Raw genomic sequence first — 26,733 nt, 5'->3', positions numbered from 1 at the left:
TCCCTCCTCTCTCTGTCTCTCCTCTCTCTCTCTTTTTCTCTCTCTCTCTGTCTCTCTCCCCATCATGTGTATTTTATGGATAACTTTGTTAAATACCTTGCTAGATTTAAGAAATTCCATGTTCATTACATTCTACTGACCTACTAGTCTATGGGACTTTGGGGTGGGGGGAGCAGGAAAAGGGAAAGACAGGATGGGTGGGGAAGGTTCCATACTTGGGATTTTGTCTGGGAACTTCTAGTGTAGAGAACTGCACCCTCTGCAGTCAGGGACATGAGGGAAGCTTCCTCCACAGAGACAAATTGGCAACTCCACTCTAAGTTGAAGTCTTGTAGTTACTGGGAGTTTTTCTTTTTTTTTGAGGGGGGTGAGGGGAGGAGCTAAGAGGTTAAATGAGTCACTCATGATTATAAAGTTCCTCTGGTCTGGACGTAGGACTTGAACCCTGGCCTTCCTGACTTCAAGTTCAGGCCTCTCTCCTCTGCTGTCGTTCAGTTATTTATTTGTGTCTGATTATTGGTGACCATAGACCATACTGTATGTGGGGTTTTCTTGGTAAAGATCCTGAAATGGTTTTCTATTTCCTTCTCCAGTGGATTAAGGCCAACAGAGATTAAGTGACTTTCCCAGGGTCACATAGCTAGTAAGTGTCTGAGACTAGATTTGAACTCACGTCTTCCTGCCTCCAGGCCCAGCACTCTATCCACTGAGCTGCCTAGCTACCTCAATGCCGCTCTGCTTTTCACCAATCTAAACCCTTACCCATGAATGAAATGAGGTTAGTTTGGCACAATTTATTTTTAGCAAATTCATGTTGGCTCCTGTCAACTACCACTTTTTTCCTCTTCCTGAATGTTTACGAACTATCTGTTTAATAATCCATACTAGAGATTTTGATATCAACTGATTTATTGGTTTATTTTTGGAGGGGGTAAAACTGAGACTTGAATCCCTGTTTTCTAATTTTAAATCCACTGCTTTTTCTATCATATCTCACTGCTTCTCTCTAGTTTCTTATAACATTCTAAGGTGAGGAAAGGAACAATTCTTTATTAAGCACCTACCTTATGCCAGGCTAAGCACTTTACAAATATCTCAGTTTTTTTGTTTTTTGTTTTTTGCTTTTTGGAGAGGGGATGGTAGGGCAATTGGGGTTAAGTGACTTGCCCAAGGTCACACAGCTAGTTTTTGTGTTAAGTGTCTGAGGCCAGATTTGAACTCATGTTCTCCTGACTCCAGGGCCGGTTGCTCAATTCACTGCGCCACCTAGCCACCCCAGAAATATCTCAGTTGATTTTAACTCATCCTAACTATTTTCTTTTGTTGATGTTCAGTCATTTCAGCCATGTCTGACTTGTCACAACTCCATTTGGAGTTTTCTAGGCAGAGATATTGGAATGGTTTGTCATTTTCTTCTCCAGCTCATTTTACAGGTAAGGAAACTGAGGAAAACAGAGTTAAGTGACTTGCCCAGGATCACACAAGCTAGTAAGTATATGAGGCCAGATTTGAACTCACCAAGTTGAGTCTTCCAGACTCCAGACAAGGTACTTTATCCACTGTGCCACCTAGCTGTTCAGCTACTTTCTAGTGCAGGAGAAAAAACAGCCTCTTCTTGCATTTTTGCCAGCTCGACCAGGCACATGATTTATTAAGTGTACAATCATCTGCCTGGAGAAAAGCTCACACTGGCTTCGTTTCTCCACCTGCTAGATCAGAACAGGCTTCTCCCTTTAAGTGGTTCAGCTCACATTGTAGAGTAATTGTTAAGACAAAAGAGAAGTTACATAACAGTGGTAAAAGAAAACCACAGTTTCATTTAGGGCTTTTAGAATTTCTACATCAAGAGATGATGATGTAGGTGCATACCCTTGGAGAAACGTGGCTTCCTGAAACTATCCACTCCCTCTTTCAAGTCTGTATGAAGGAAAACTAAAAGACCGATTCTTTTCATTTGGTACACAAAAGTCTGTTTGTAGTTTGCCTACCATAAACTCTTTCTAATCATCTTGATATATTGGTTCTGCCTTCTAAAGGGATTTAAAGACACTCCCTATTTTTATTGTGTTCTTTTTAAAGGATGCCTATAGGTCTTCATTCAAAAAAGACCAAAGACTTCAGATCAAGGTACTGTTATAATATTAAGTCTTAATTTTCTCAGCATGACTGAGGAATCAGCATGGTATGCTTGGCAGAACAGTGTACTGAAAAGTATCTCCCTGATTTTTGGAAAAAAGGTGAACATTTGGCCATCTCCATTCTAATAGCAATTTTCCCACCCACCATGATTTTCCTTAGTTGCTTTCCTAAATCCTTTGGGCATTTTTTTGATGTAATTCATATAGACTACAAGAGTCATTTAAGCCCCGTGGGTGCTTATGACCTACTGTCAGAATTCTCGCCTGTCACGGGGCTAGTTCTACTACCTTCTACCCCTGTTTGAAGACCATTCACCTTGATTCCAAATCCAGGTTTTCTCCTACTGAAGTATCCTCTCTCTGTTGTCTGTTGACATTGTACCATCAGTGTCCAAGCAGTGGCTTTTATTTTTTTATGTGTTAAAAAATTTTTTTTTCTTCTGAGTTATAGACTCCCTTAGCAGCGTGGTGAAACCTATGGACCCCTTCTCAGAATTATGTTTTTAAATGCCTAAAATAAAATCAATAATACAAAAATACCATTATCAAAATATAAAGAAAGGTTCACAGACCTAAATCAAGAACTACTCTTAGCAAACCTTAAAAAATAGTAGATTAATGCTACTGTTTATTAATGTGAAGTTGTTATATAACTGCAAAAAGAAGTTATTTGTCTAACAACCAATCCAGTATTCCAAATCTACTTGTATCAGAGACTTGCTCTGTGACCAGCTCATTGCACATGTACTGGGCTGACTACTGGCAGCTATGAGGTTTTCACTTAGTGACTCAGTTTTCCCAACCAAATCATGTTGCTTTTTTAATTGTTCTTCCTTCCTTGGCTTTAGTTCTCTTTCAGTGGAAAGAGGGGTCGATTTTCTATTTATTTATTTATTTTTTGTTTTTTGCCCCTTTTTTTGGTAGGGCAATTGGGGTTAAGTGACTTGCCCAAGGTCACACGGCTAGTTACGTGTCTAAGGCCGGATTTGAAGTCAGGTCCTCCTGACTCCAGGGTTGGTGCTCTATTCGCTGCACCACCTAGCTGCCCCAAGAGGGGTGGATTTTAAGTCAGAAGATCTGGGCTTGAACTCTGGCTCTGCCACTTGCACTTGTACAAGTCACTAACTTTCTGGGCCTCAGTTTCTCCATCTGTAAAATGAAGAAAGGTGACTAAAAAAAACAGGTGACTTCTAAAATACAGCCCCAAGTCTAGGATCCTAAGAAAAGACTGAGGTGAGAAAAGAAGCTTTTGCTCACCCATGCCTGTGACCTAGTTTCCCTTTGAGGCAATATTAGGTCTAGAATTAGGAAGATTTTAGTTAAATCACTTAACTAGCTCAGTGACCCTGGACAAGTCTCTTAACCTCTTTTTTGCCTTAGCTTTCTCAACTGTCAAATGGGAATAATATTAGCATCTACTTTTCAGGGTTGTTGAGGATCAAGTGAGATAATATTTGTAAAGCATTTAGTGCAGTGTCTGGTACATAGTAGGTGCTGGATAAATGCTTACTCCCTCCTATTGTTCTTAATGTAGACTTGTACTCTTCTATTATCTCAGTATCTGTCGTGGTGCACGCTCCTTTGTGTGTATCTGCATGTGTACATGTGTGTATATATGTATATACATGTGCACACATGTATGTATGGGGTTGCTGATGTTAATTCTTCCTATCATTGTAAGCTGTTGTGCCAGCTACTTGGCCTCTCTGATCCTTTGCAATTTTTTCATCTGTGAAGAAAATCAAAGCTGGACAAGATAATTTCTAAATTCCTTCCTACCCTAAAATCTATGAAACTGTGATAAGAGGGAACATGAGTTGGATTTAGACCCTCAAGAAGCAAGCGAGGCAGCTTAATGTGGTAGGAAGGACAAGATCTTGGGAGCCAAGAAACCTGAATTCCAAGGGTCAAGAGCCTAGGGGCCATTAAATCCATTTTATAGCTTGGGAAACTGCCCATGAAAGAGGCTGAGGACTTCACCCCAGGTTACTTGGCTTGTATTGTGGAAGACAAGTGTATGTAGATATACCACTAATTTCCCACGTGATCTTGAGCAAGCAAATCGCCTCCCTATCTTTACAATAAGAGTGGACCATCTGCCATCTCTTCTCGGCTCCTTAATGACTCTGTGACTGATACCATGGACACCAGCAGCAGGGATGGTCTCTAAAGTTCCTTCAGTTCTAAATCCTATGCCTCAATGACTCTCTGATTGTTGATACCTTTGGGGGACTAGTAGTAATGAAGGTGATAGATTCAAGCCTAGTGTGAAAAGAATGGGAATCACCAACATGGGTGAATCTTTAGACAATTCCTCCTTTTGTCTTCTGAACACCTGCTTCTAGGAAGGTTTTTGTGAATAGTGCCCAAAAGGTCTGGGGCCCTCTGGAACATCATTGCTTTGAGGTTATAAGTATATTGTAACAATGGTCAACTGCTGGACATTTTTCTAGCCTTGTTGAATGACAGGGCCTGTGGAAGAGCCATGGTTGACCCCTTTACCCATACTGAGGGACCTGGGGATGGTTCTTACATGGGGAAATGGTTTACATGATAGTGGAATTATCTGTGCTCCTGGTTGGTATTTTTATTTGACCTTTTTTTTTTGCTTTTTGGAGGGGGGAAGGCAGGGCAATTGGGGTTAAGTGATTTGCCCAAGGTCTTGCGGCTAGTAAGTGTTAAGTGTCTGATGTCAGATTTGAACTCAGGTCCTCCTGACTTCAGGGCTGCTTCTCTATTCACTGCCCCACCTAGCTACCCCTTCATTTGACTTTCTAGAACACAAATGAAGATGTGTACATACGTGTCCCCAGGACCTAATGAGGCTAACCTTTTTCCTCTTCTTCCAATTGTAGATCTCTCCTCCTAATGAAAGAAGGCACTGAGAATGGATTACTGCAATCAGACCTCTCTAGTCCCATGTGGACAAGATAAATACATTTCCAAGTAAGATTTCCTTTTATAACTTGCAGATGAAAAAGTACGTTAATGTTATTGTGAACACTCATGGGGTATCAAATGGTCAGATTTGGATAGAGAAACTCTCAGGGTCTCTCTAGACTAGTGATTCCCAAGAATTTTTGAATTTCTTCAGCTTATCATTGTTTAATTTAGGGGATATTCCCCTTCCTTTATCCTATCTCCAAATGTTGAGTGACACAAATTTTAGGGTATAAGCATTGCACTGTTATTAGGTCCCAAGGCAAGGATATCAAAAGTGAAGCTACCTTACAGTATTTAGGTCCTGTTTGTTCTCTAGTAACCAGATCCCCATGGGGATATTTCCTTCCTTCTTTCTTTTTCCTTCCCTCCCTCCCTCCCTCCCTCCCTTCCTCCCTTCCTTCCTTCCTTCCTTTCTTCTTTTCCTTTCATCTTCCTTCCTTCTTTCTTCTTTCTTTCTTTTTCTTCCTTCTTCCATTTCATTTCCTATGTGGATTTCAAGATGAATTTCTTTTGTACTGAAATGCTCTTTAGAAGTAGTGGGGATACAAATTGTATAATTAAGGAGATACATGTAAGTACCTTTTGAGATTGGATTGCACAGTATAATAAGCACTCTTCACTTCAAATTAAGGTCAGTGTAACTTTTATTCTGCACACAAGGACAATATAAAGCAGTATTAAAGAAATATAGAAAGATAAAGATAAAGCACAACACAGTAATAGAAATATTACATATACATCACCAAACAGGGGAAGCACCAATATCTGGGTTCATGTGTTGGGGGGACCCCTTGATATCAGCTCCCAGAATCCTGGCAGGGAAAAAAAAGTGTCTCTGGCGAAGTCCTTCCCATGAGTGAAGCCCCAAGGGAAAATACCAATTTTCCCAGAAAATTTCCAGTTTCAAACAAAGGAAAAAATGGTGCGGTGTGTTTTAGCAGCTGATAGGCTCAGTATCAGAATGTGTCAGAGCCTACATGACTCAGCACCTGAGTGGCTCAGCGCCAAGGCGCTACCTGACTCGGGACAGGCTGTGCTGCTGCTGTGAACTGGGCCAGAGTTCAAAGGAACAAGACATCCCTGATTGATAAGGCAAAAATGTCTGTGTTCAAAAGGACACAGGATTGATTCCATATATTCTTAGGAGGGTGGCTAACCCTCTAAGGAACAGTAATCAGTCTGGTATACTCTTAGCTCTAGTCCTGGGAACGTGGCCTCCGTTCCAAGAAAAAGGACAACATATGTAGTCATATAGGCCTATAAATGTACTGGGTGGGGGCAGCTAGGTGGTGTAGTGAATGGAGCACCAGCCCTGGAGTCAGGAGGACCTGAGTTCAAATCCAGCCTCAGACACTTAACACTTACTAGCTGTGTGACCTTGGACAAGTCACTTAACACCAACTGCCCTACCCTCTCCCCTCCAAAGAGCAAAAGAAAAAAAATGTACAGGGAAGATCTTTAAATTTCATTAACCCTTCAAAAGTAAAGTTTGTTTCTTTTTTTTAAACAAAGGAGAATAAACATTAATTTTATGTGTCAAGTTAATAAATAGATAGATGTGTAGTATAGTTCTAAAACAGGAAGAACATTTGACTTGGAGCTAGAAGACTTGAATTCGAATCCTCACTCCATGCTTTACTACCTCTGTGACCTTAGGCAACCATCTCACCTGTCCAGGCCAAAGTTTTCTCATTTGTAAATTGAGAGAATTGGATTATATGATCTCTAAGATCTCTTCCAGCCCTAATGCCTGTGATCCCATATTTATTGAATGAATGAGTGATACCTCTGATAATAAGAAGCTCTCTTTATTAATAATAACAGCTGTTTGGCTGTAATATATACTAATATGTGCCCCTCTATGAGGGTTCTGATAAGATTTCTATACCAATCTCCTGCTTCTCCCAGTAGTGTGATCTTAAGGATATATAGTAGCTTCTCAACACTAAAATTGGGAACCTTTGACTTGGCATGTTGCAAAATACTATTGGTAATAAATGACCTCTACTAAAGCCATATAAATGAGGAAATTGGTCTAGATGACCTCTGAGGTTCCTTCTATCATTCTAGGGTTTTTTTGGTGGTTAAACACTGTTGCATCATGGGACAAGTCTGCCAAGATGCTATAGCAATTCCCTTGAGATTTTGTTACCACTTTGTGTGTAGGATGAGGAAAGGGTGTTAAGAATAGGAAGAGGACAATAGGTGCTCCTCTCAGGTAGGAGGACAAGATACATTCAGAAGAGCCCTGGAGTTGAAGCTGAACACTGAGAGATGTTCTGGTAAGTATTTAAGAACTGCGTCTTTGGTGACATTCTTCATCATTGGTCCTCTGGAATCAGAGTGGATCAGTGCACTGATGAGAATCTTTAAGTCTTTCAAAAGAATTGGTTTTACAATATTGTTATAACATAAATTATCCTCTTGGTTCTGCTCACAACACTGTATCTGTTCATACAAGTCTTCCCAGATTTCTTTAGAGTCTTCTCTTTCATAATTTCTTACAACACAAAATTATTCTGTTACATTCATACACCATAATTTGTTATTATTCCCTAATTGATGGGTACCCTTTAGTTTCCAGTTCTTTGATACTACAAAAAAGCCTCTCTCTCTCTCTCTCTCCCCCCCCCTCCCTCCACACACACATATACATACATACGTATATATGTACATATGGGACATTGCCCTTTTTTTCTGACCTCTTTGATGTAAAAAACCTAATATTGGTATCACTGAGTCAAAGGGATATGCATGGTTTAGTAACTTTTGGGGGCATAATTCCAAATTGCTTTCAGTAATGCCTGCACCAGTTCACAACTCTACCAAAAGTACCCCAGAGTGTCTCTTTTCCCACAGCTATTCCAACATTTGCAATTTCCCTTCTTTTTGTTAACTGCAATTTTATTTTAGTACCAGCCTGAGGTAGACATAATTAGAGAGAAAAATCTTCTATTAAATTTTTTTATTGCTTTCTAGATACCAATATGAACATATATTTATGGACTTGGCTACAGATAAACACACACACAACTTTTGAATTGTCTGTGCCACCTCTTCCTTTAATTAAGAGAAATCATTAAAAGTTGGCTGAAAATTGAAAACAATCATAGTTTTGAAAGTGAGAATGTGAAATGTTAGAATTCTAGAATGATCCTTAAAAAGCACAGAATATCAGAGCTACAAGAGGACCTGAGAATATAAAAAGTTAGAAGGAAGAGACCTTAGAACACAGAATATCAGAACTCAAAGGAACTCTGAGATCATGTGACATAAACCCCACATCTCATAGAGGAGGAAGCCTAGTCATTTGCCAGCATAACAGCATTTCTAATCTAGTGCTCTCTTCTTAGCACCATGGAGGATACTAAGTCAGTGTCATAGTATTTTAATTAATGAACATTTGTGAATTATTCTCTAATTTCAAAATTATAGGTTTAGGGGTATTAGTGGAAAAGAGGGATACAGAATAATAAGCCCCCTTTTGTAGCACTTTAGCATTTACATAGCATTTTTAAAAATTTTATTTTTTTTTTAACTTTTTGCTTTTTGGGAGGGGGGTAAGGCAGGGCAATTGGGGTTAAGTGACTTGCCCAGGGTCACACAGCTAGTAGGTGTTAAGTGTCTGAGGTCAAATTGTGTTCTATTCACTTCACTACCTAGCTGCCCCTACATAGCATTTTGTAGCACAACTTTTCGAGGTAGTTTGTGCATGTATTATTATCTCTACTTTATGGAGTAGGAAACTGAGACTTAATGACCTACCTATGGTCACATAGTTGAAAATTACTCCTTGTTCAAGTCTCTGACTTCTCCACAGTCTCCTGGACCTGTATGGTCCCTCGGAATAAAGGAAACCATGAGAAGGCTAACCTCTCCATAGGTTTTATTTTTCAGGAGCATTCTTTAGTTTCTTTTGCCAAATAGGGAAGTTCCTGATTTAGGCAGATATTGATAGATGGGCCTAGGGCTGCTGTTTGATTATATCCTAAAGCCTCATTAATTTAGAATTTGTGATCAGAGGCCTTGATTTGCTAAGCAAACTATAATGGAAGCAAGATGAGATAAGAAATTCTACTTGAGAGAGCAAAGGAATTACAAGCTCTTTAGAGCACTCAGTTGTAAATTATAACAGACAGTTGTTTTGGTTTATTTTTTTGTTTTTGGTTTTTGGAAAGGGAAAGGTAGGGTAATTGGGGTTAAGTGACTTGCCCAAGGTCACATGACTAGTTTGGTATTAAGTGTCTGAAGCCAAATTTGAACTCAGGTCCTTCTAACTCCAGGGCTGGTACTCTATTCATTGCGCCACCTAGCCACCCCAGTAACAGACAATTGTGAAAAGCATCATGGTATCCTGAGTCAAAGGGCAGTCGCAGTTTGGGCACTCAACAGCCTGATGAACCTAGGAAACCTCTTCATCTTCTCTCAACCATTGTCTCTTCCTACTGACCTGCTCACCTGTCTAGTCTGCTTTCCATGGTTGTTGTGAGGAGACTGATCTTCTATTTCATGGAGTATCATTTGCTACTTATAGACCAGAAAGCAGAGAAACATTAATTATTTTTACCATAATAAGTTAGTTGCACACAACTCTCATTGTTGAAATTCAATCATTCAGTTATGTCTGACTCTTCATGAACCTGAATGGGTTTGGTGGTTTTTTTTTGGAAAATATGCTAGAGTAGTTTTCCATTTCTCTCTCCTGTAGATTAAGGTAAACAGCGTTAAGTGACTTACCCAGGATCACACAGCTAGTGAGATTAAGGTAAACAGAGTTAATTGAATTGCCCAGGGTCACACAGCTAGTGAGTGGTTGAGGCTGGATTTGAACTCAGGTCTTCCTGATTCCAGGCCCACCTGAGCCACCTAGCTGCCTCTAGACAACCTGTATTTCTGCATTAAAATCCTTCAGGACAACTGTTTGTAAGTTACTGTATGTGCTCAAAAGTACTAAATGCATTTGTTTTAAAATATTCCATGTTCAGACTTCATCAGTTTATACTGGTGCCCTCTCCCCCTACCTATTTAGTCTAACGTGATGAGGATTGATTTAAGAATCACGAGATTTTAGGGTTGGAAGGGACCTTGAAGATGAGTGAAAGTATGAATGAGAAAGCATTTATTTTATTTATTTATTTATTTATTTTTTAATAAAGCAATCAGGGTTAAGTAACTTGCTCAAGGTGACACGGCCAGTTATTTCTGGGTGTGGTGCTGAGTATCTGAGCCCGGATTTGATCCAGGTCATCCCAACACTGGAGCCAGTGCTCTTACTCGCTGAGCCACCTGGCCGCCCCTGAGAAAGCATTTATTAAGTGCTTACTGCGTGCAAAGCAAATAGTCAAGCATGACATTCCTTGCTCTCAAGGAGCTTATATTCTAATACAGCTCATGTTAGTTTCAGCTTTGAGTCAGGTGAAAAGCTCCCATAATCCTTATCATAATGTGGCAAAACAGGGATAATACATCTTCTTAAATATTTCTACTCAGAAGATCATCTCCTTCTTTGCTGTTCAACCATTTGATGGTGGTGAGAACTTTTGGAGGTGAGAATTTTATTTTCTGCTTCCTAGGGTGATGGCCATGAGATCATCTTGAACCTGGTGGTCAGATACAAGTTTCACTTGTAGGAAAGCACAATGTCCTGAGAACTGCCTTATCTCACAAATGGAGAAACTGAGGCATGAGGGTGGGGAAAAGTGACTCCAGAAAAGTCACACAGGTAGGTGAGTACCAAAGTTAGAATTCAAACTCAAGTTTTCTGACCCCAAGTCAGTGTTTTGTTTTTTTTTTCCTGTTCTGCCCATATTAGGCTCTCCAGAATCTGGCAAACCACATTCCCAGGGACAGACATATGTTTGGGAATTTAGGGAGTGTAGAGTTACTGGCTCACCACCCTAACCTTAGCTCCAGAATCTCTAGAAACAAGGATTTACCAAGTTAGCAGGCTTAAGCTTACTTTAGTTTAAGTAATAACTTCATTGGCTTTTTTCACAAGCTTGAAGATGGCCTCTCCCCTCAAAGCCAGGAGAATTAGCATGTAACCAAGTCCCTACTTGCCAGACCCTCCCCCTGCTTGAAAAGGCAATGTGGTGTAATGGTCAGGAAGCCTGGGTTTGAATCCCATCTGTCACTGTTTGAGTCTGGGCAAGTCACTTTAATGCCTCAGAGCCTTGGTTTCTTCCTCTGTAAAGTGATAATAATAGCATCTGGGGGTTGTGGGGACAAAAAAAGAAACCATTTTGCAAACATTAGAGTACTCTAAGAATCAAATCAGTCAATATACAAGTGTTTATTAGATGCCTACTATGAGTCAGGCGTATAGCAGTTATAGGCTTGTCCTCAAAGGAGCTGACATCCTACTAAAAGCACATAGCATATTCATACACACACACGTAAATCTACACACATACAGCCCTAGAAACAACATGGCAGTGGGGAAAGATATTAAGGACTGGGGGAAATCAGGATGTGGGAGTTCTTGCCTGTGGGTCTTCCTCTCCCTTTCTACCCACCTACAGCCCTAAGCCTCTAGTCCTGAAATGAAAGACTTGGCAGCTGAATAAGCTTGAATTCCATGCTTGAAAAAAAACTTGGATATGATCATATCATAAGAACAAATATAGATTAATAAATGTTTGTTGGGCTGGATTGAGTATTAAGGCCAAGCCCACAGAGTGAAATTCAAAGACCTAGACTTAATCTTACTGTTTTAAAAGAACCCAAATCCTCCTGAGCTCCGTGATTTCACTGATTTTTCCGTACCTTGTGACTAACATTTGTAAGGGATCAGAGGATCTTAGGATTCAGAACAAGAAGAGAGCTCAGAGATCAAACAAGGCGTCCTCCTTTGTTTTATAGATGAGGAAAATGGGTCCCTGAGAATTTGTGACCTGTCCAAGTCAGTGAGTAGCTGATCTGGGTTGGAGTCCAAGGAGAAAGGGAAGAAACCTTATCTTGGGAGTGTGGGTGCACGCTGCTTGGCTGGCTGTCCATTTGGCTTGGTTCTTTTGTGAGGGTAGCCCCCCTTCCTTAGCAGGGACAAGGCCAATCTGTTTCCCTTGAGTCACCCTTGTGGCTAAGACTTAGCCCAGATGGCCCTAGCCTGGGAGTCTAGTTACCCTGGAAGATGTTGGTGGTCTTTGAAATCCACTACATTTGTTGAGGGCTGATGAGAAAAGAACAAGCGTGAAGGCTTTTTGATGATAAGGTCTTAATTTTGATTTGCTTGAGATAGCCAGACTGATCACTTAATGGAATCCAAACCCCTGTGGAAACTGTTCAGCTAGCAAATAGTGACCATTTTCCCTCAGTCAGTAGGGCCAGAGTTTTAAGGTGGAAGGAAAGCAAATTCCCACCCTGATCGTGTTTCCTTTGCTTCCCTGCCCTCTTATCTTCACTCCTACTTTTGTATGTGTCTTTGAAGTTTGAGAAGGGGGAGAGAGGAGGGAGAAAAGGAGGAGGGGGAAAGGGACCTGGAGAGAGTATTCCAGGGCAGCTCTCAGAACTGGGAGGACAGAGTTAAATGAGAGAACGAAAGAGTTTTTCCTCCTGCCTCTGCCGTCAAACCTTTAACTTCAGAAAGCATAATGAGACATGGTCCCTGCCTGCCATCAGTGTTCACAATGAAGTAGGGGGCTAACTCTGAGCCCTTGGGCAAATTATGTTATTCTCTCTGGGTCTCTGTTCTTCATGTGTAATTGGATTAGACAGCATGGTGTAGTGGGTAAACTCTGGATTTAGAGTCAGGAAGACCTGAGTACAGAGTCTACCTCTTACTTGAACCTCTATGGATCTCAGTTTTCTTACCTGTCAGCTGAGGGGGTTTGACTCAGTGTGGTCTAAGATCCCTTCCAGCTCTTAGTCTATGGCCCTATGACTTGTTTAGTTGTTTCAGCTATGTCTGACTCTTCATGACCTCATTTGGTGTTTTCTTGGAAGATACTGGAGTGGTTTGCCATTTCCTGCTCTAGCTCATTTTACAGATGAGGAAACTGAGGCAAACAGAGTTAAGTGACTTGCCCAGGGTCACACAGTTAGTAAGTGTCTGAGGCCAGAGTTGAACTCAGGGAGTTAATCTTCCTGACTCCAGACCCAGGGCCCTATCCACCGCACCACTTAGCTGCCTATGGAGCGATGAGAGAAGGCTTTATGGGAGTGGCTATTTCTCTGGACCTTAAAGAATGGATGGGATTTCACCTGGCAGCAGAGAAGGGGGTAGAAGGCACAGAAGGTGCAGGGCACAGCCTCATCACAAAGGACAGATGGCACCGCCCCAGGAGGGCCATCAGAGGTAACAGAGATGCCAAGCACCAGTGCTGGTGCCCACCAAAACAATGTACAAATTGACTGTGGCTTTCTCCCCAGCTAGAAGCTCCAGTGGGGACTCAGACTGGGGCTTTCAAGCTGTCTTGGCCAGACCTGAGAAGGGAAATGGGTGGTAGTGAGGGGGCCACACCATGACATCGTAAGAAGAGCACATCTGGTTTTTGTGACAAGAAACTTGGTGAGGCCCAAGTAATAAAATAATAATGGCTAGTATGTATATAACACTTCAAAGGTTTGCAGAAAAGAGGCTTTCTAAGTATTAAGTCATTTTATCCTTGACAACCTTGGGAGGTAGGTGATTATTACTTATCCCCATTAGAAAACTGAAGTTAATGGGAGTGAGATGACTTGACCAGAGTCACACAGCTTAATCAATGACTGAGGCAGGATTTGAAGTCTTACTAATACTGACTGGCAGTGCTAGGGGAGAGGCTTGGGGCCTAGGCCAGCCACTGGGCTTGGAAGGTCAAAAACTCTTTCCTTTTGTTAGAAGGCCCAGAGAATTCCAGCCTATGGATCCTGAGCACAAGGGAAGGGGAAGGCAGAAGAGGCTGCCACACTGGGCAGGGGTGGAACACATCCACCCAATGAAATAAATACAGGTCAAGGGCACAAGTTCCACCAGGGCTTGGGATTGAGGGAGAAGCCGGGGCTGGAGAGGAGAGAAGGAAGCAAGAAGAGCATCATTCATCCTCAGGACTGGCACTTACTGAGGGCCTAACAGAATTGACGAGATTTCCGTTCTCTTTGCGGGGCTTCAGAGGGAGGGTGCCAGACCATCTGAGCAGGCAGGGCAGTGGTGGTGGCAGCAGCAGCAGCTGGGTAGGTAAATGATGAAGTGTGTGCCCAGGGAGGGGTAAATGCTGGTGGGATTTGGGGTTGCCATCCTTTGCTCTGTTTTTTTTGCTCTGTCAGTTTAGTGTTGGCCTTGGCAAATTCAAGCCTTAAGGTTTGTGGATTCTTGGGGTCAAAACAAATACCATTCAATGTGTTTCTGGCTGCTTCTGTCCTGACATGGATGCCAAAAGTTAAAAAACCTACAGGCTATTTAGATGTGAATTTGATCAGTGACTCTTCATACCCCTTAAAAGACTAGGAAAAAAAGATAGAGTTCTCCTGGTCTGATGTCTACAAAGAGGTCACTGACAGTTTCTGGACCTCTTCTTCTAAGCTGCCACTGATGCCTGATCAAAAACATGAAGTTTGGTGAACACAGGAATCCAAGGCGTATGCAGAAAACAAGGCAGTTGTCTAGTTTGACTGGAGGGTAGCTGTGAAGGGAACATTAGATAATGTGACTTGAGATTGGAAGGGTAATAATCAGTCAATGAGCATTTAAGGGCTTCCTCTGTAGCAGGAGTGATGGATACAAAGGATAACAAAGATCCTGCCCCAAAGATGTCACTTTTCCTCTTTAGGTCCTGGGAGTCCTTGTGGAGGCCAGAAAAGGCCTCCTGCCCAAGGTGGGATTTGAACTGAGTCTTTAAGGAAGCCAGGGGCAGAGTTGAGGAGGGAAAAGGTATCGGCAGCAGATTGCCAGTGCTGAGGCCCAGATCTGGGGGATGGAGAGCAGTGAGGGAGGGCAAATATAGCATGGAAGGGAAGAAAGTGTAAGAAGATTGGAAAAGTAGGAAGCAGCCAACTTGTGAAGGGCTTTGGTCACCAAGCAGAGGTTGCTATTTTGTATTTTGATGGCTGTGTTGCCAGATTGTGGGAGGCCTTGAATGCTAGGCTAGGTAGGTCAAGGAGTTTGAATTTGGCCAAAAAGGCACCCAGGGGCCATTGCAGAATTTCCCACAGGTAACTGATGTGACTATTTCTATGCACAAGGAATAAAAGTCTGTTTGTATTACAAAGGAAAAAGGGAGAAAGTTGAGTCAGGATAACCTGTTAGGAGCCTTTAGTAATAAGTGATGGCTTTTACTAGGGAGCTGGCAAGGAGAAAAGAGAAAGGGGGGAACAGATAGGTGTGAGATCTTGTGATAAGATTTGGTGATTGCTTGGATTTGGGGAGTGATAAGACACTGAACTGGGTGACCCTGGGCAAGTCACTTAAACTCTGTCTGTCTTAGTTTCCATGTCTATATAATGGGGAAAATAATCCTGCTCATCTCTCAGGGTTGTTGTGAAGATAAAATGAGTTAATATTTGTGAAGTGCTTTGCAAACTTTGAAGCACTATGTAAATGCTAATTTTGAGGATGAGGTGATTCCCATTGACAAATAAGGAATACACTGAAAGGAAAACTCTTGCATTAGAATTAAAGCCATAATTTTTAAGATCATGCTTTAAATTTTTAAAGATATTTTATTGCAATGGACCCAACCACAATTCCAGAGGACTCATAGTATCATGCCATCCACCCCCAGATAGAGAGGCAATGAACTCAGAGGGCAGATTGGTGCTTTTTCAGACCTGGCTAATGTGGGAATTTGTTTTCCTTGACTACACATATTGGTAACATGTTTCATTTATTTATTCATTTGCTTTTTCTATTTATATATTTATTTATTTGCTTTTTCAATGTGTGAGAGACAGGGATGTGGGAAGGAGAGTATTTGGAACTGAAAAGAAAGAAATTGATTTAGAAAAATGTTTTGATGCTTTGTTCTCTCTTTTTTTAATGTCACTGTCATTTTCCCAGTGATGTTTTCTTGCCCAATAGAACCTTCCCTTGAAACAAAAAAGTACAGTTGAGTAAAAGCAATGAACGATACTCTGGCCAGGTGTGCTCAGTATAGAGTCTGGAAAATAGTAGGTGTTTAATGAATATTTATGGATCATTGAGTTACTATTGATCAATCATGGTTAAAGGTAGAGTTGTCCTGATCTCTTTTCAGCTCCATTGACTTTGAAAGACATAAAGAAGCAAAGATGAGTTTTGAAAATACCAGCAGAGTGATTTAAAAAAAAATTGCTTGGGAACACCAGAATAAAAGCTACATTAGCTTTAGCAGATAGCAGCAATGAAAGACTCTAAAGATTTTTTTTTTTAACCATAGACTTCACAGAATCAAAGGAGATGAAGTATGGAAAGTGCTATGCAAACCTTAAAAAAAAACACTAAAAATTAGTCATTATTCTTACTTAGAGGTGCTACTTCATTTAGGAAGGTCAGCTGTAAATAATGGATACAGCTACAAGGTCGAGGAGAGGCCTTCCAGACAGTGAAATGGTAGTAGATTATAGGATGGGGAGGGGAATAATACAAAAGGGGAAGGAATGGAATTCTGGAACCCATAATCTTGGGTCCTCTACTGCTTTATGGTTAGACCCTTAGGGGTGTTGGGTGGTGTAATGGAAAGACAGCTACTGTCAGTCAGGAGAGACCTGGGTTTGAATCTCACCTCTGACATTTACTAATTATGGAACCTTGGGCAAATCATTTAACTTCCCTGGGCCTCAGTTTCCTCCTCAATAAAATGAGGGGGTTGAATTTCTCTGAGGTCCTTTATGGTTCTAGATGCTGTAAACTGTATGAAATTGCATTTTTAAATAACTATAAAATTGGTGTTAATGGTGGGTTTCTATAACAAATCCTTCAGCTGATCAGTATTAGTATAATATAAGTCAGCTGGGTGGCACAGGGGATAGATAGAGTGCTGGACTTGGAGTCAGAAAGACTTGAGTTTGAATCCTGTTTCTGACATTAGCTCTGTGACCTTGGACAAGGGACTTCACCTCCTCTCAGTCTCAGTTTCCCCATCTATGAAATGGGGATAATAATTGCATCTACCTCACAGGGTTGTTGTAAGGATCAAATGAGTTAATGTATTTACAATGCTTTGCAAACCTTAAAGTGCTGTGTAAATGCTTTCTTCTTCTCCTCCACCTCCTTTTCCTCCTCCTTCTCTTCTCCTCCTCCTATTCCTCCTTCTTTTCCTCCTCCTCCTTCTCTTCTTTATCTCCTCCTCCTCCTCTTCCTCCTCCTCTTTTTCCTCCTCCTCCTCTTCCTCTTCCTTCTCTTCTTCCTCTTTCTTCCTCTTCCTTTTCCCTTTCCCCTCCTCCTCCTCCCCTTCCCCTTCTCCTCTTTCTCCTCCTCGACCTCCTTCTCCTCCTCCTTCACTCTTCACCACCACCAATTCCTCCTCCTCCTCCTCCTCCTCCCTCTTATTCCCCAAAGAAGAATCAATGAAAGGATTTAAGAACAAGCTTTCTAAAAATTAATACTTTCCAAAGGTAGAATAGATAGCCTTAGGTGGTAACAACTTGCCTCTTGCTGTAGATCTTCAAGAAGAAGCTGGAAGGGTGACCCCTTGGCTAGGCCGTTGTAGAAGGGACTCTTGTCTAGGTTTGGGTTGTAGTAGATGACCCTGGGTTCCCTTTCAACTCTGACATCCTCTGATTCTTCCAAGACTGACCCTGTTTCTCAAAAGACTGATCCAAAACTGGGTTGGAGGTGAAAAAAGAGCACTTCAGTGGCTGAGTGCATTACACTTGACAGCCTCATGCCTTCTCATGTGTATCTTTTCTCCTCCCTTTAAAGAAATGAACTTCTGGTACATCTGAAGACCTACAATTTATATTATGAGGGTCAGAACTTACAGCTACGGCACCGAGAGGTAAGAAATCCTAAGATGGTAAGTGACACATAGCCTTATTTACTTTGGTAGGAGGTACAGTCCCCAGTAAACAATTCCTTGCAAACAATAGATTCCTAATAAATGATAATTGGAATGAACTGAACTTTTTTTGAAGGATCAATTTTTACCTGACTCCAGTCAGTGATGGCAGTACTTGGATCAAAAGGGATTAAATGGTGAACAATGGAATGGAATGTTGAAAGTGCTACATTTAGAGTCCAAGGCCCTATGTTCAACTACTAGCCCTACTACTGAGTACCCATGTGACTGTAGACAAATCCCTCTGAGACTCAGTTTCCTCACGTGTAAAATGTGGTTGGATTACATGATGTAATGTCCCTTCCAGCTTTATGTCTTATGACCCCCAAAATAGATGATGAGAGTAACTACATCTGTCTAGTTACTCTTTCATTGAATGAATGAATTAAGAATTTGTTAAGCACTTATTCTGTGTAAGGCATTGGGGATGCAAACAGAATTCAGATAATCCACACTCTCAAGGCCTGACATTCCAAAGGAGGAGACGACAGATATGGAAGGCATGGGAAGGTTCCATGGTCCTTAGGGATGCAGAGGCACAGCAGACAGTAATGCCTTTTCTTTCATGTCATTTCCACTGATAAAATCTTATCAGTTTCTTATGTTCAATCATTTGACAGTGCCAAGGAATTTTGTGGCAAGAACTACTTTTTTTGGGCCTCCAGTAGTGGTGACTGTATTATCTTGGCAGTATATATATCCAGTGTTCTGTTTGAAGGAAATCATGGACTTATTTTGTTAGAAAACAGTTGAGGGTTCAAGTCTTGAGCTAAGAGATTGGAGGTGAGAGGGAAGAGCATTCTAGGTATGGGGACAGTGGAGGATGAAGTGTTATGTGCCTGCAACACTAAGTCCCCTATAGCTGGATTGTAGAGTATATGGGTAGTAGGAATAAGATATAAGGAGACTGAAAAAGTAGGAAGGAGTCAAGTTATAAAGACCTTTCAGTGTCGAACATAGGACTTTATAATGGATCCTGGAGGTAATAAGGAACCACTGGATTTCACTGAGCAATGGGGTGGCCTACCCTTTAGAAAAATCACTTTAGCAGCCAAGTGGAGAATGGATTGTAGTTGGAAGAGATTTGACATAGGGATACCAATCAGAAGACTATTGCAATAATCTAGGCATAAGGTGATAGAAGCCTTTGCCAGGGTGGTAGTTCTGTGAGTAGACAGAAGAAGAAGTATATAGCAGGTGCTGGGAAGGTAGAAATGACAAAATCGGGACCCAGCTTGAGGAGCTGAGCATGACACTGAGGTTGCAGGCCTGGATAGCAGGCAGGATAGTGGTACCCTTGACAGTAACAGGGACATTTGGAAGAGGGGAAGGTTTTGGGGAAAAGATAATGAGTTCAGTTTTGGACATGTTGAGTTTGAGATGACCATGTGATGTTCCGTTTGAAATGTCTAAAAAGCAGGTGGTGATGTATGATTGTAGCTCAGGAGCAAGTTTAGGGCTGGATATATAGATCTGGGAATCATTTAAATAGAGATGATTAAACCCATGGAAACTGATAGGATCATCATGAACAAACAGTTCCTTTATCCAAAGGGTTTATATTCTACTAGGAACATGTGTTCTTTGTTTACCACTAGCTGTGCCACTTTGGACAAGTCACTCTTTCTGGGCCTTAGCTTCCTACTTTGTAAAATGGGAATTACAAGACCTACATCACCTACTTCCCAGACTAAGTGAGGAAAGTGTTTTTGTAAACCTTAAATTGCTATAGAAATGTGAGCTATGATGGTCATTATAGCATATAAATGGCAAATCAGTTTTTTTCTAGGAAAGTGATATTCAGGTGAGGCTGAAACCTGTTCCCCTTTTACCAGTCTGAAAAGACATGATGAAAAATGCTTGGTTTCTATTCAATTTTATGCTTTGCATTTGTGTTTTGTAATAGGGTGTTCTCCCATATTCAAACCAGGAGTCCTCTCTAGGGTGTTTGAGTCTTAGAAGTATGGGAGTGAGTTCTCCCTCTTGTCACTGAGCCACAATGTTTAGAAAATCCCTTAAACTCTTCTGGTAATGGCTCTCCAGCTGTGAGACGGAACCTCTGGCTTCTTCTTTCCTGAAAAGTACCCTTGCTTAGGCAGATCTTATTAGGCCTCAGCTCTGATCCCCAACAAAACTTACCCATCCAGTGTCCTCCCCTCTAAGGGCCCTATATACTATGAGCTGTCAAGCCTAAAAAGAAATCTGATTAAGTAATTCATAACTAAGTATTAATGATTGATGGGAGCAAGGAATATTACCTTTTTCAAAGATGTCTGAATTAGCATGAACTAATCCTTTAATGTAAAGAAATGAATTTCTAATGAAAGAATTTCAGACACCATGACAGTCTTTGAAAGATAACTTTGGGTATGAGGGGCACCTTCCCTGTGTCCATCTCTGAGGTAACTACCCATTGTGTTGACCACAGGATTCTTAGCCAATCCTGGACACTCTATAAATATCACTTTGACTTCTGCTATTACGTAGGCTTATCTTCTATTAAAATCCTACTTCAGTGCTTCATCATGGTATGGAGATGACCCTGGGTTCTTAGAGGCCATGCCAGTTCAATGTCAGCTTTTGGCAGCTGCTGCCAAGCTGGAAAAGCTTTGAGGACAGGTCTGGGAATAGACCGTCTGCCTGTCATCTGAGGACCAGACAAGATAAATGCAGAAAGGTTCAGCACCAATATAGCTGCTAGGGGATGAATCATTTGGCCACAGAAACTTTTTTTAAAATCATGTATTAAATCACTGAAGACTTGTGAGCTGTATTAGGGGAAGGAAGACTTAACATAATGAGGTCCCAGGTCTTTGAAGCATTGAGGCTTAAAAGATCCAGAGCTGGAAGGGACCTCAGAGAATGTCTAATTCAATCCCTTCAGGGCATAGTGAGTGAGGTGGCTCAGTGGAAAGAGGGTGAGACTTGGAATCAGAAAGACTTGTGTTCAAATCTAGTCTTAGATACTTGCTAGCTGAGTAACCTGGGCAAATCTCCCTGTCTGCCTCAGTTTCCTCATCTATAAAATGGGGACAGTAATAGTACCTACTTCCCAGGGTGCTTGTGAGGATCAAATGAGAAAATATGTGTAAAGTACTTTGCAGACCTTAAAAGCACTATATGGTTATTGCCATTATTGTAACAACAACGATAAAACAACATTTATGCATTACTATACAGAATATTTTACATAGATTTGTGCACTTGGGCCTTACAACAATCCTGTGAAATCACAGGCTTGGACAAAGCAAAAAACAACCTCATGGGGTGGGTATGGTAGTATAGGTGTTGTTATTCCTGCTTTATAGATGAGGAAATTGAGATTCAGAGACATTAAGTGACTGCTTATGTCACGTGCCCAGTAAGTGTCAAAGGGGGGATCTGAACTCAGGTTGGTACTACAGGTGCTAACCACCCCATTTTACAGATGAAGAAACAGGCCTAGAGAGGGGGAAGTGATTTATCTAAGGTCATACTAGTAGGAAATGGCAGCTGGTCTTTGGCTCTAAATCCACAGCCTTTTCCTCTGCTTATAGACGAATACAGAAATACTGTACTTGTAACACAAGGAAGGCGTGATAGGGGCCATCATACATATGCCAACAAAGTAGACTGGGAGATCATTTAAGGGAGAGATTACTTCTAGACAGGATTTCATCTGGGAAGGTTGGGATCCCTGTTTAATATTTAACCTTGATCAGTGAGGAGATTATATATATGTATCTATGTATATGTATATATACACACATATGGTCTTTTTTTTTTTGGAGGGGGAAAGGCAGGGCAATTGGGGTTAAGTGACTTGCCCAAGGTCACACAGCTAGTAGGTGTTAAGTGTCTGAGGCTGGATTTGAACTCAGGTCCTCCTGACTCCAGGGCCAGTGCTCTATTCACTGCACCACCTAGCTGCCCCTACACACACATACGGATGAATACACAGATACTAGTTGATTGAATGTTTAGGGTCTTGTTTGTTTTTCAGAAGAGAAGATTTACCAGTTGTGTATTTTTACTTAAGAGGTTCTACTTTCCTTAAAGACAGTCATACACAGGAGTTAATGTTTCTGAATTTCCCCAAGCATGATTGACTTTCAGAGTGAGGACCTTGGCTGCCACCTTTAATCAGTCAAACCTAGGGTTTTACTTAAATTAACAAAGGACCATTATTCAAATACATAACTAGAGGCCAGATTCATGAACTGGCTATAATTGTTCTTCCCTCCCATGGCCATGATAGATTCATCCACTATGTACTTCCAGTTCTAGGGCCCCTCTGCCCTGACCCTAGGGCTCACAAGACACATCCTGGTCTCTCTTCAGTGAGATTGGAGTCTGGCTTCCATAGAGGTTGGGTGAGGCTTTAGGGCACGGATGCTTTGCTCAAGGGGTGAGGACACAGGGTCACCTCATCTAGGCTTTGATGAGCTCATTCTTTTCTGGGGCAGGAAGAAGATGAGTTCATTGTGGAAGGATTATTGAACATCTTCTGGGGCCTGCGCCGGCCTATCCGTTTGCAGATGCAAGATGACAATGAGAGGATCAGGCCCCCTCCCTCCTCTTCCTCTTGGCACTCTGGCTGCAACCTGGGAGCCCATGGGTCAGTACTGTAGTCTCATCTGCCTCTGTGTGTGTATGTGTGTGTGTGTGTGTGTGTGTGCGTGAGGACACCAAAGACTTTGGTAGGGGAAGAAAGGGTCTTGAATGGTTCTCCTCAACCCCAGACTCATGCATTCTTCTCTCTTCTCCCTGTCCCTTACTGGCATGGGGTAATAGATAGAAAGTTGGACTTGGGGTCATGAAGTCCAATGATTCTCCTTAACCATGACCTTATCTGTGGTTTTCTCTTTTCACCAATCTGTTCCCAGCATGAGGTAGTGGATAGAAAGTTGGACTTAGAGTCAGGAAGTCCTGGTACCTCCAAATCCCACCTCATATATTTGTTCATTGGCTGACCTTGGACAAGTCATAACCTCTGTGGGCCTCAATTTCCTTTTATGTAAAATAAGGTTAAGCTTGAGGACTTCTATGATCCCTTTCAGGTATAAATCTGTGATCCTTTGTCTTTTGGGTTTTGTTGGGAGATAAGTGAGAAAGGAGAGAAGAAAAAGAAGTCATTGTGGGCCTTAGAACTCATAACCACCACTCCTAAGCATAAGCACTAACCTTGGTATGGCCCAGTCCGTTCTATGGCCTGTCATGGCTGACTGTGGGAGGACTTAAGTTTGGATGAGAAGGCTGTGACAGTGGCCCAACCTAGGTCTATATAGGCTGTCCTTCTCTCCTTGATATTACTTCTCCACAAAGCATGCTCTTCACCCTCCACCTCTTGTGAGATGGAAATGAGGTCAGGAAATTTCCCTTATGGGAGATGTTCTTCAGAAGACTTTTATGGACTGCTCAGGAATTCATAGTTTCAGCCTTAATTTTCCCTTTTAAAATTTTCATCCCCTAGACTACGTGAAATATGTGCTCTTTGATCACGCTTCAAATATTCCCAAATGATATTTTTTTCCTGCATGACCTATTTTTTTTAGCTTCCTTGATGATTTTGAGTGGGTTGCTCTGTGTTTTCTCCCCTCCCTGTGGCTTTGGGGAGAGATGACGTAGTATCTTACCGAGTCATAGGCCACCAAGAGGCTGTCTGGTACCCAACTTTCTTTTCTTCCAGCCCTGTGGGTGGGCTTTGTCTCAGAGAAGACTGAGAAACATAAGAGGCATGATTGTACCCACCAGGTGCTTGACCATAGTTTTTCCACAAGGTTTGATTTTTGCCTGGTGGGATTTTTTTTAAGATTCCAAAAAGCAGCCCCCAAGTTCTTCATCCCACAGAGATGAAACCTTTCCAGGATGTCATCCTGGTGAACAAAGGAGCTCTGTTAGCATTTTCCCAAATAAACAGCACAACCCAAATGGACTCAGAGTCTTGACCACAGGCAACAAATTGGTTTTGTTCTCAGGTCCGGAGTTTGATGAAATGGGCAATTGTATTGCTGCAGATGTGCAGTGCCAGAATCCCTTGTCTTTTCTGTAGGTGGCCTTCATCCTCAGGTGTTGGGAGTTGGGCCAGCCCAATAGGAAGGTCCCCTCCACTCCCTGCCACACGCTAGTACCATTCTGAAAGCCTGTGAGAGAGAGAGAGAGAGAGTGCTTTGTCACCCCGGAAAGAGCCAAGCTGCCTTGTTGTGGGCTGAACTAGCCTCTCTATTCCACTCAGCAAGCATTTATTAAACACCTACCGCATGCCAGACCCCCAGGGACATGAAGACAAAAATGAAATAACTCCATCAAGCAGCTCATCTTCTCTTTGTTTTCTGTCTCTTAGGTCCATCATGAAGCCTGTGGCCATCCCAGATATTCAGATAACAGACATGGATGCAGCCCCTGGAAGAGACAGAAGGCTTAGCCCAACAGGTGAAATTTTGATTGGGGAAAGTAGGAGGGAGGGTCATAGGGACAGACCCATTAAGAGATATAACACTAATTCTCAAGGTCAGGGTGTTTTCCTGATTTTTTTTTTTCTCAGAGTTTGACTTGGGTTAGTTTGAGAAGTGAGTGGTTTCAGGCTTGGGGAAGATTGGAGGGGCCATCCTATATAATCTCACTCATAAAGGGGCAGGATTATGTGGGGAGCCAGAGTGTCTAGGAAGGATCTGCCATTAATTCACTCTAATTCCCATCCTTTGCTCTCTTTTATAACTCCAAGAGATGAAGCAGAGGCCTTCTTTTTTTTTAATGGAGAAAGAATAGGCTCCCTTTATTCAGGATGTCAGCTTGAATCCTTGAATGATATTAATAATAACTGACATATATAATAGTAGCTGACATTTATATAGTGCATACTAGGTGCCAAGCACTGTGCTGAGATCTTTACAATTCTTATCTCATTTGAGTCTCACAGTGACCCTGGCCGGGAGGTGCTGTTACTATATCTGGTATATAGATGAGGAAACAGGCAGGCAAAGGTTGAGTGGCTTCCCAGAGGTCTCATCACTCTTAAGTGTCCGAGGTCAGCTCTGAACTCAGGTCTTTCTGACTCCAGGCCCAACTGTATTATTTCACTTAATCATAGCATCATGGCTTTATTGCTAGAAAGGACCTGAAAAATCATCAGTCTGCTTCTTTCATTTTACTGTTGGATTTTCCAGTCTTATAGTAAGTAAAAGTTGAACTGGGATTCAAATCCAAGGCTCCCAACTCCAAATCCATCATTCTTTTGTCTACACCAAAGCTATGTCTTCGACCCTTATAACAACCCATTGAGGGGGATTTTGTTGTTTAGTCATTTCAGTCGTGTCTGGCATCTTTGTGACCCCATTGGAGGTTTTCTTGGCAATGATAATGAGTAGTTTGTCATTTCTTTCTCCAGTTCATTTTACAGATGAGGAAACTGAGGCAAAGTTAAGTGACTTGCCCAGGGTATCACAGTTAGTAAGTGTCTTAGGTCAGATTTGAATTCATGTCTTTCTGACTCCAGGCTCCTCACTCTGTCAGTGGAGAAAACTGAAACTCATAGAGGTTTGGTAACTTCTCTGTAGTTACACAGCATAACTGGGATTCAAATTCAGATCTCTCCTGCCTGGAGGTGGGGGATAAGAAGTGGTCCTAAGAGACAGCCTCACTTCCCTTCCAGGGAGGGCACAGGATCTTCTATGTGCCACATCCTAAAGACCGTGTTTTCCTGGCAAGGAAGGAGCCCTGGATTTGCTGTCTAAGGACCTGGGTTTGAATTCTGATTCTGCCACCTACTACCCTGTTCTCCTACGTCTTGGCTTTGATTCCCTCATCTGTAAAATGAGGGGGAGTGAACTTATATTTTCTCTTAGACCCCTTGTAGCTCTAAATCTCATCTTAAGATGAGCCTGTAGACCATGGCCTTTGGACTGTGCATGAGCAGGGAGGTCATAGAAAGCCTGGTGAGCCACACATATGAGTTTGTAGCAAACACATGTTCTGCTTTTGGTCCAGCCTCCAAAAGGCTTTTACAATGTAAGGGCTTATAGAATGTAAGGGCAGATCGGATCAGGTTAGAGAAACTCACTAGGCCTGAAGAAAGCCTGGGTTTCTAGTTCCCCAGATGCCGTGACCGTATGGGGTGCCGATTAGCTCAGAGAATTCTATGAAGTGAATTCTATGAAGTGTGGCTTCCTTCCGCTCCCTTCTGTTCCCTCCTCCCTCCTCACCTTCTCTTCCCCCTCCCCAAACCTCTTGCTCCATCCGTGAGGGATATCTTTGTTCCTAAATTTCTCTTGTCTGTCGTTAAAGAAATTGATGAGTCATTTTGGCTATACTGAAGTGGTAGGGGCTTGGGATCACAGTTAATACATTCTTTATCTTGGCACTACTTTGACGATAAATTAAAAAATGGTCTCTAGAGAAAGGCCTTACTTAAGTCAAAGGAATGACTCATTGCTTATCTGCTAAATGAGAGTCGGTTATTCATAGCTGGCATCTGCCTAGGGTAAAGTTAAAATGCCACTGGAGAGTTCCTTGGAGTCTGAGCGAGGGAGTCACCTCCCAGCACCTTCCTCCTTCAGGTGTCGTTGAGGAAGATTGCCCTTTACATCCTGCCACATGGGCAGCTTTGCCTCTTTGTAAGACTGGTCCCACATGGGCACCCTCCCTGTGGACCCTAGAGCAGCCTGGAGATGCTGGCATAAATCCCAGCTGAGCCCCAGTGCTTCAAGGCCAGTATCTTTCACTCT

At 42.0% G+C, this 26,733-nt stretch overlaps 1 protein-coding gene across 3 annotated transcripts in view; it reads left to right on the top strand.

The window, feature by feature from the left end:
- RASSF2 (Ras association domain family member 2) overlaps nt 1-26,733 on the top strand; it is a 77,996-nt gene that overhangs the window by 32,022 nt on the left and 19,241 nt on the right. For all 3 annotated transcript variants that reach the window (XM_069068876.1, XM_069068877.1, XM_069068879.1), the window contains 4 exons: nt 4,994-5,084; nt 17,896-17,971; nt 22,477-22,628; nt 24,354-24,442. In XM_069068876.1, coding sequence (XP_068924977.1) covers nt 5,026-5,084; nt 17,896-17,971; nt 22,477-22,628; nt 24,354-24,442 — 376 coding nt within the window. In that variant the 5' untranslated portion in view covers nt 4,994-5,025. The remainder of the gene's footprint in view (nt 1-4,993; nt 5,085-17,895; nt 17,972-22,476; nt 22,629-24,353; nt 24,443-26,733) is intronic.

Source organism: Petaurus breviceps, unplaced genomic scaffold (assembly GCF_028583685.1).
Source record: "Petaurus breviceps papuanus isolate PSGF00001 unplaced genomic scaffold, PetGlider_PUasm1.0 90775, whole genome shotgun sequence".
NCBI classification, from domain to species: Eukaryota; Metazoa; Chordata; class Mammalia; order Diprotodontia; family Petauridae; genus Petaurus; species Petaurus breviceps.
The sequence above is the reverse complement of the archived record's forward strand: the minus strand, read 5'-3'. Positions and strand labels throughout refer to the sequence as shown.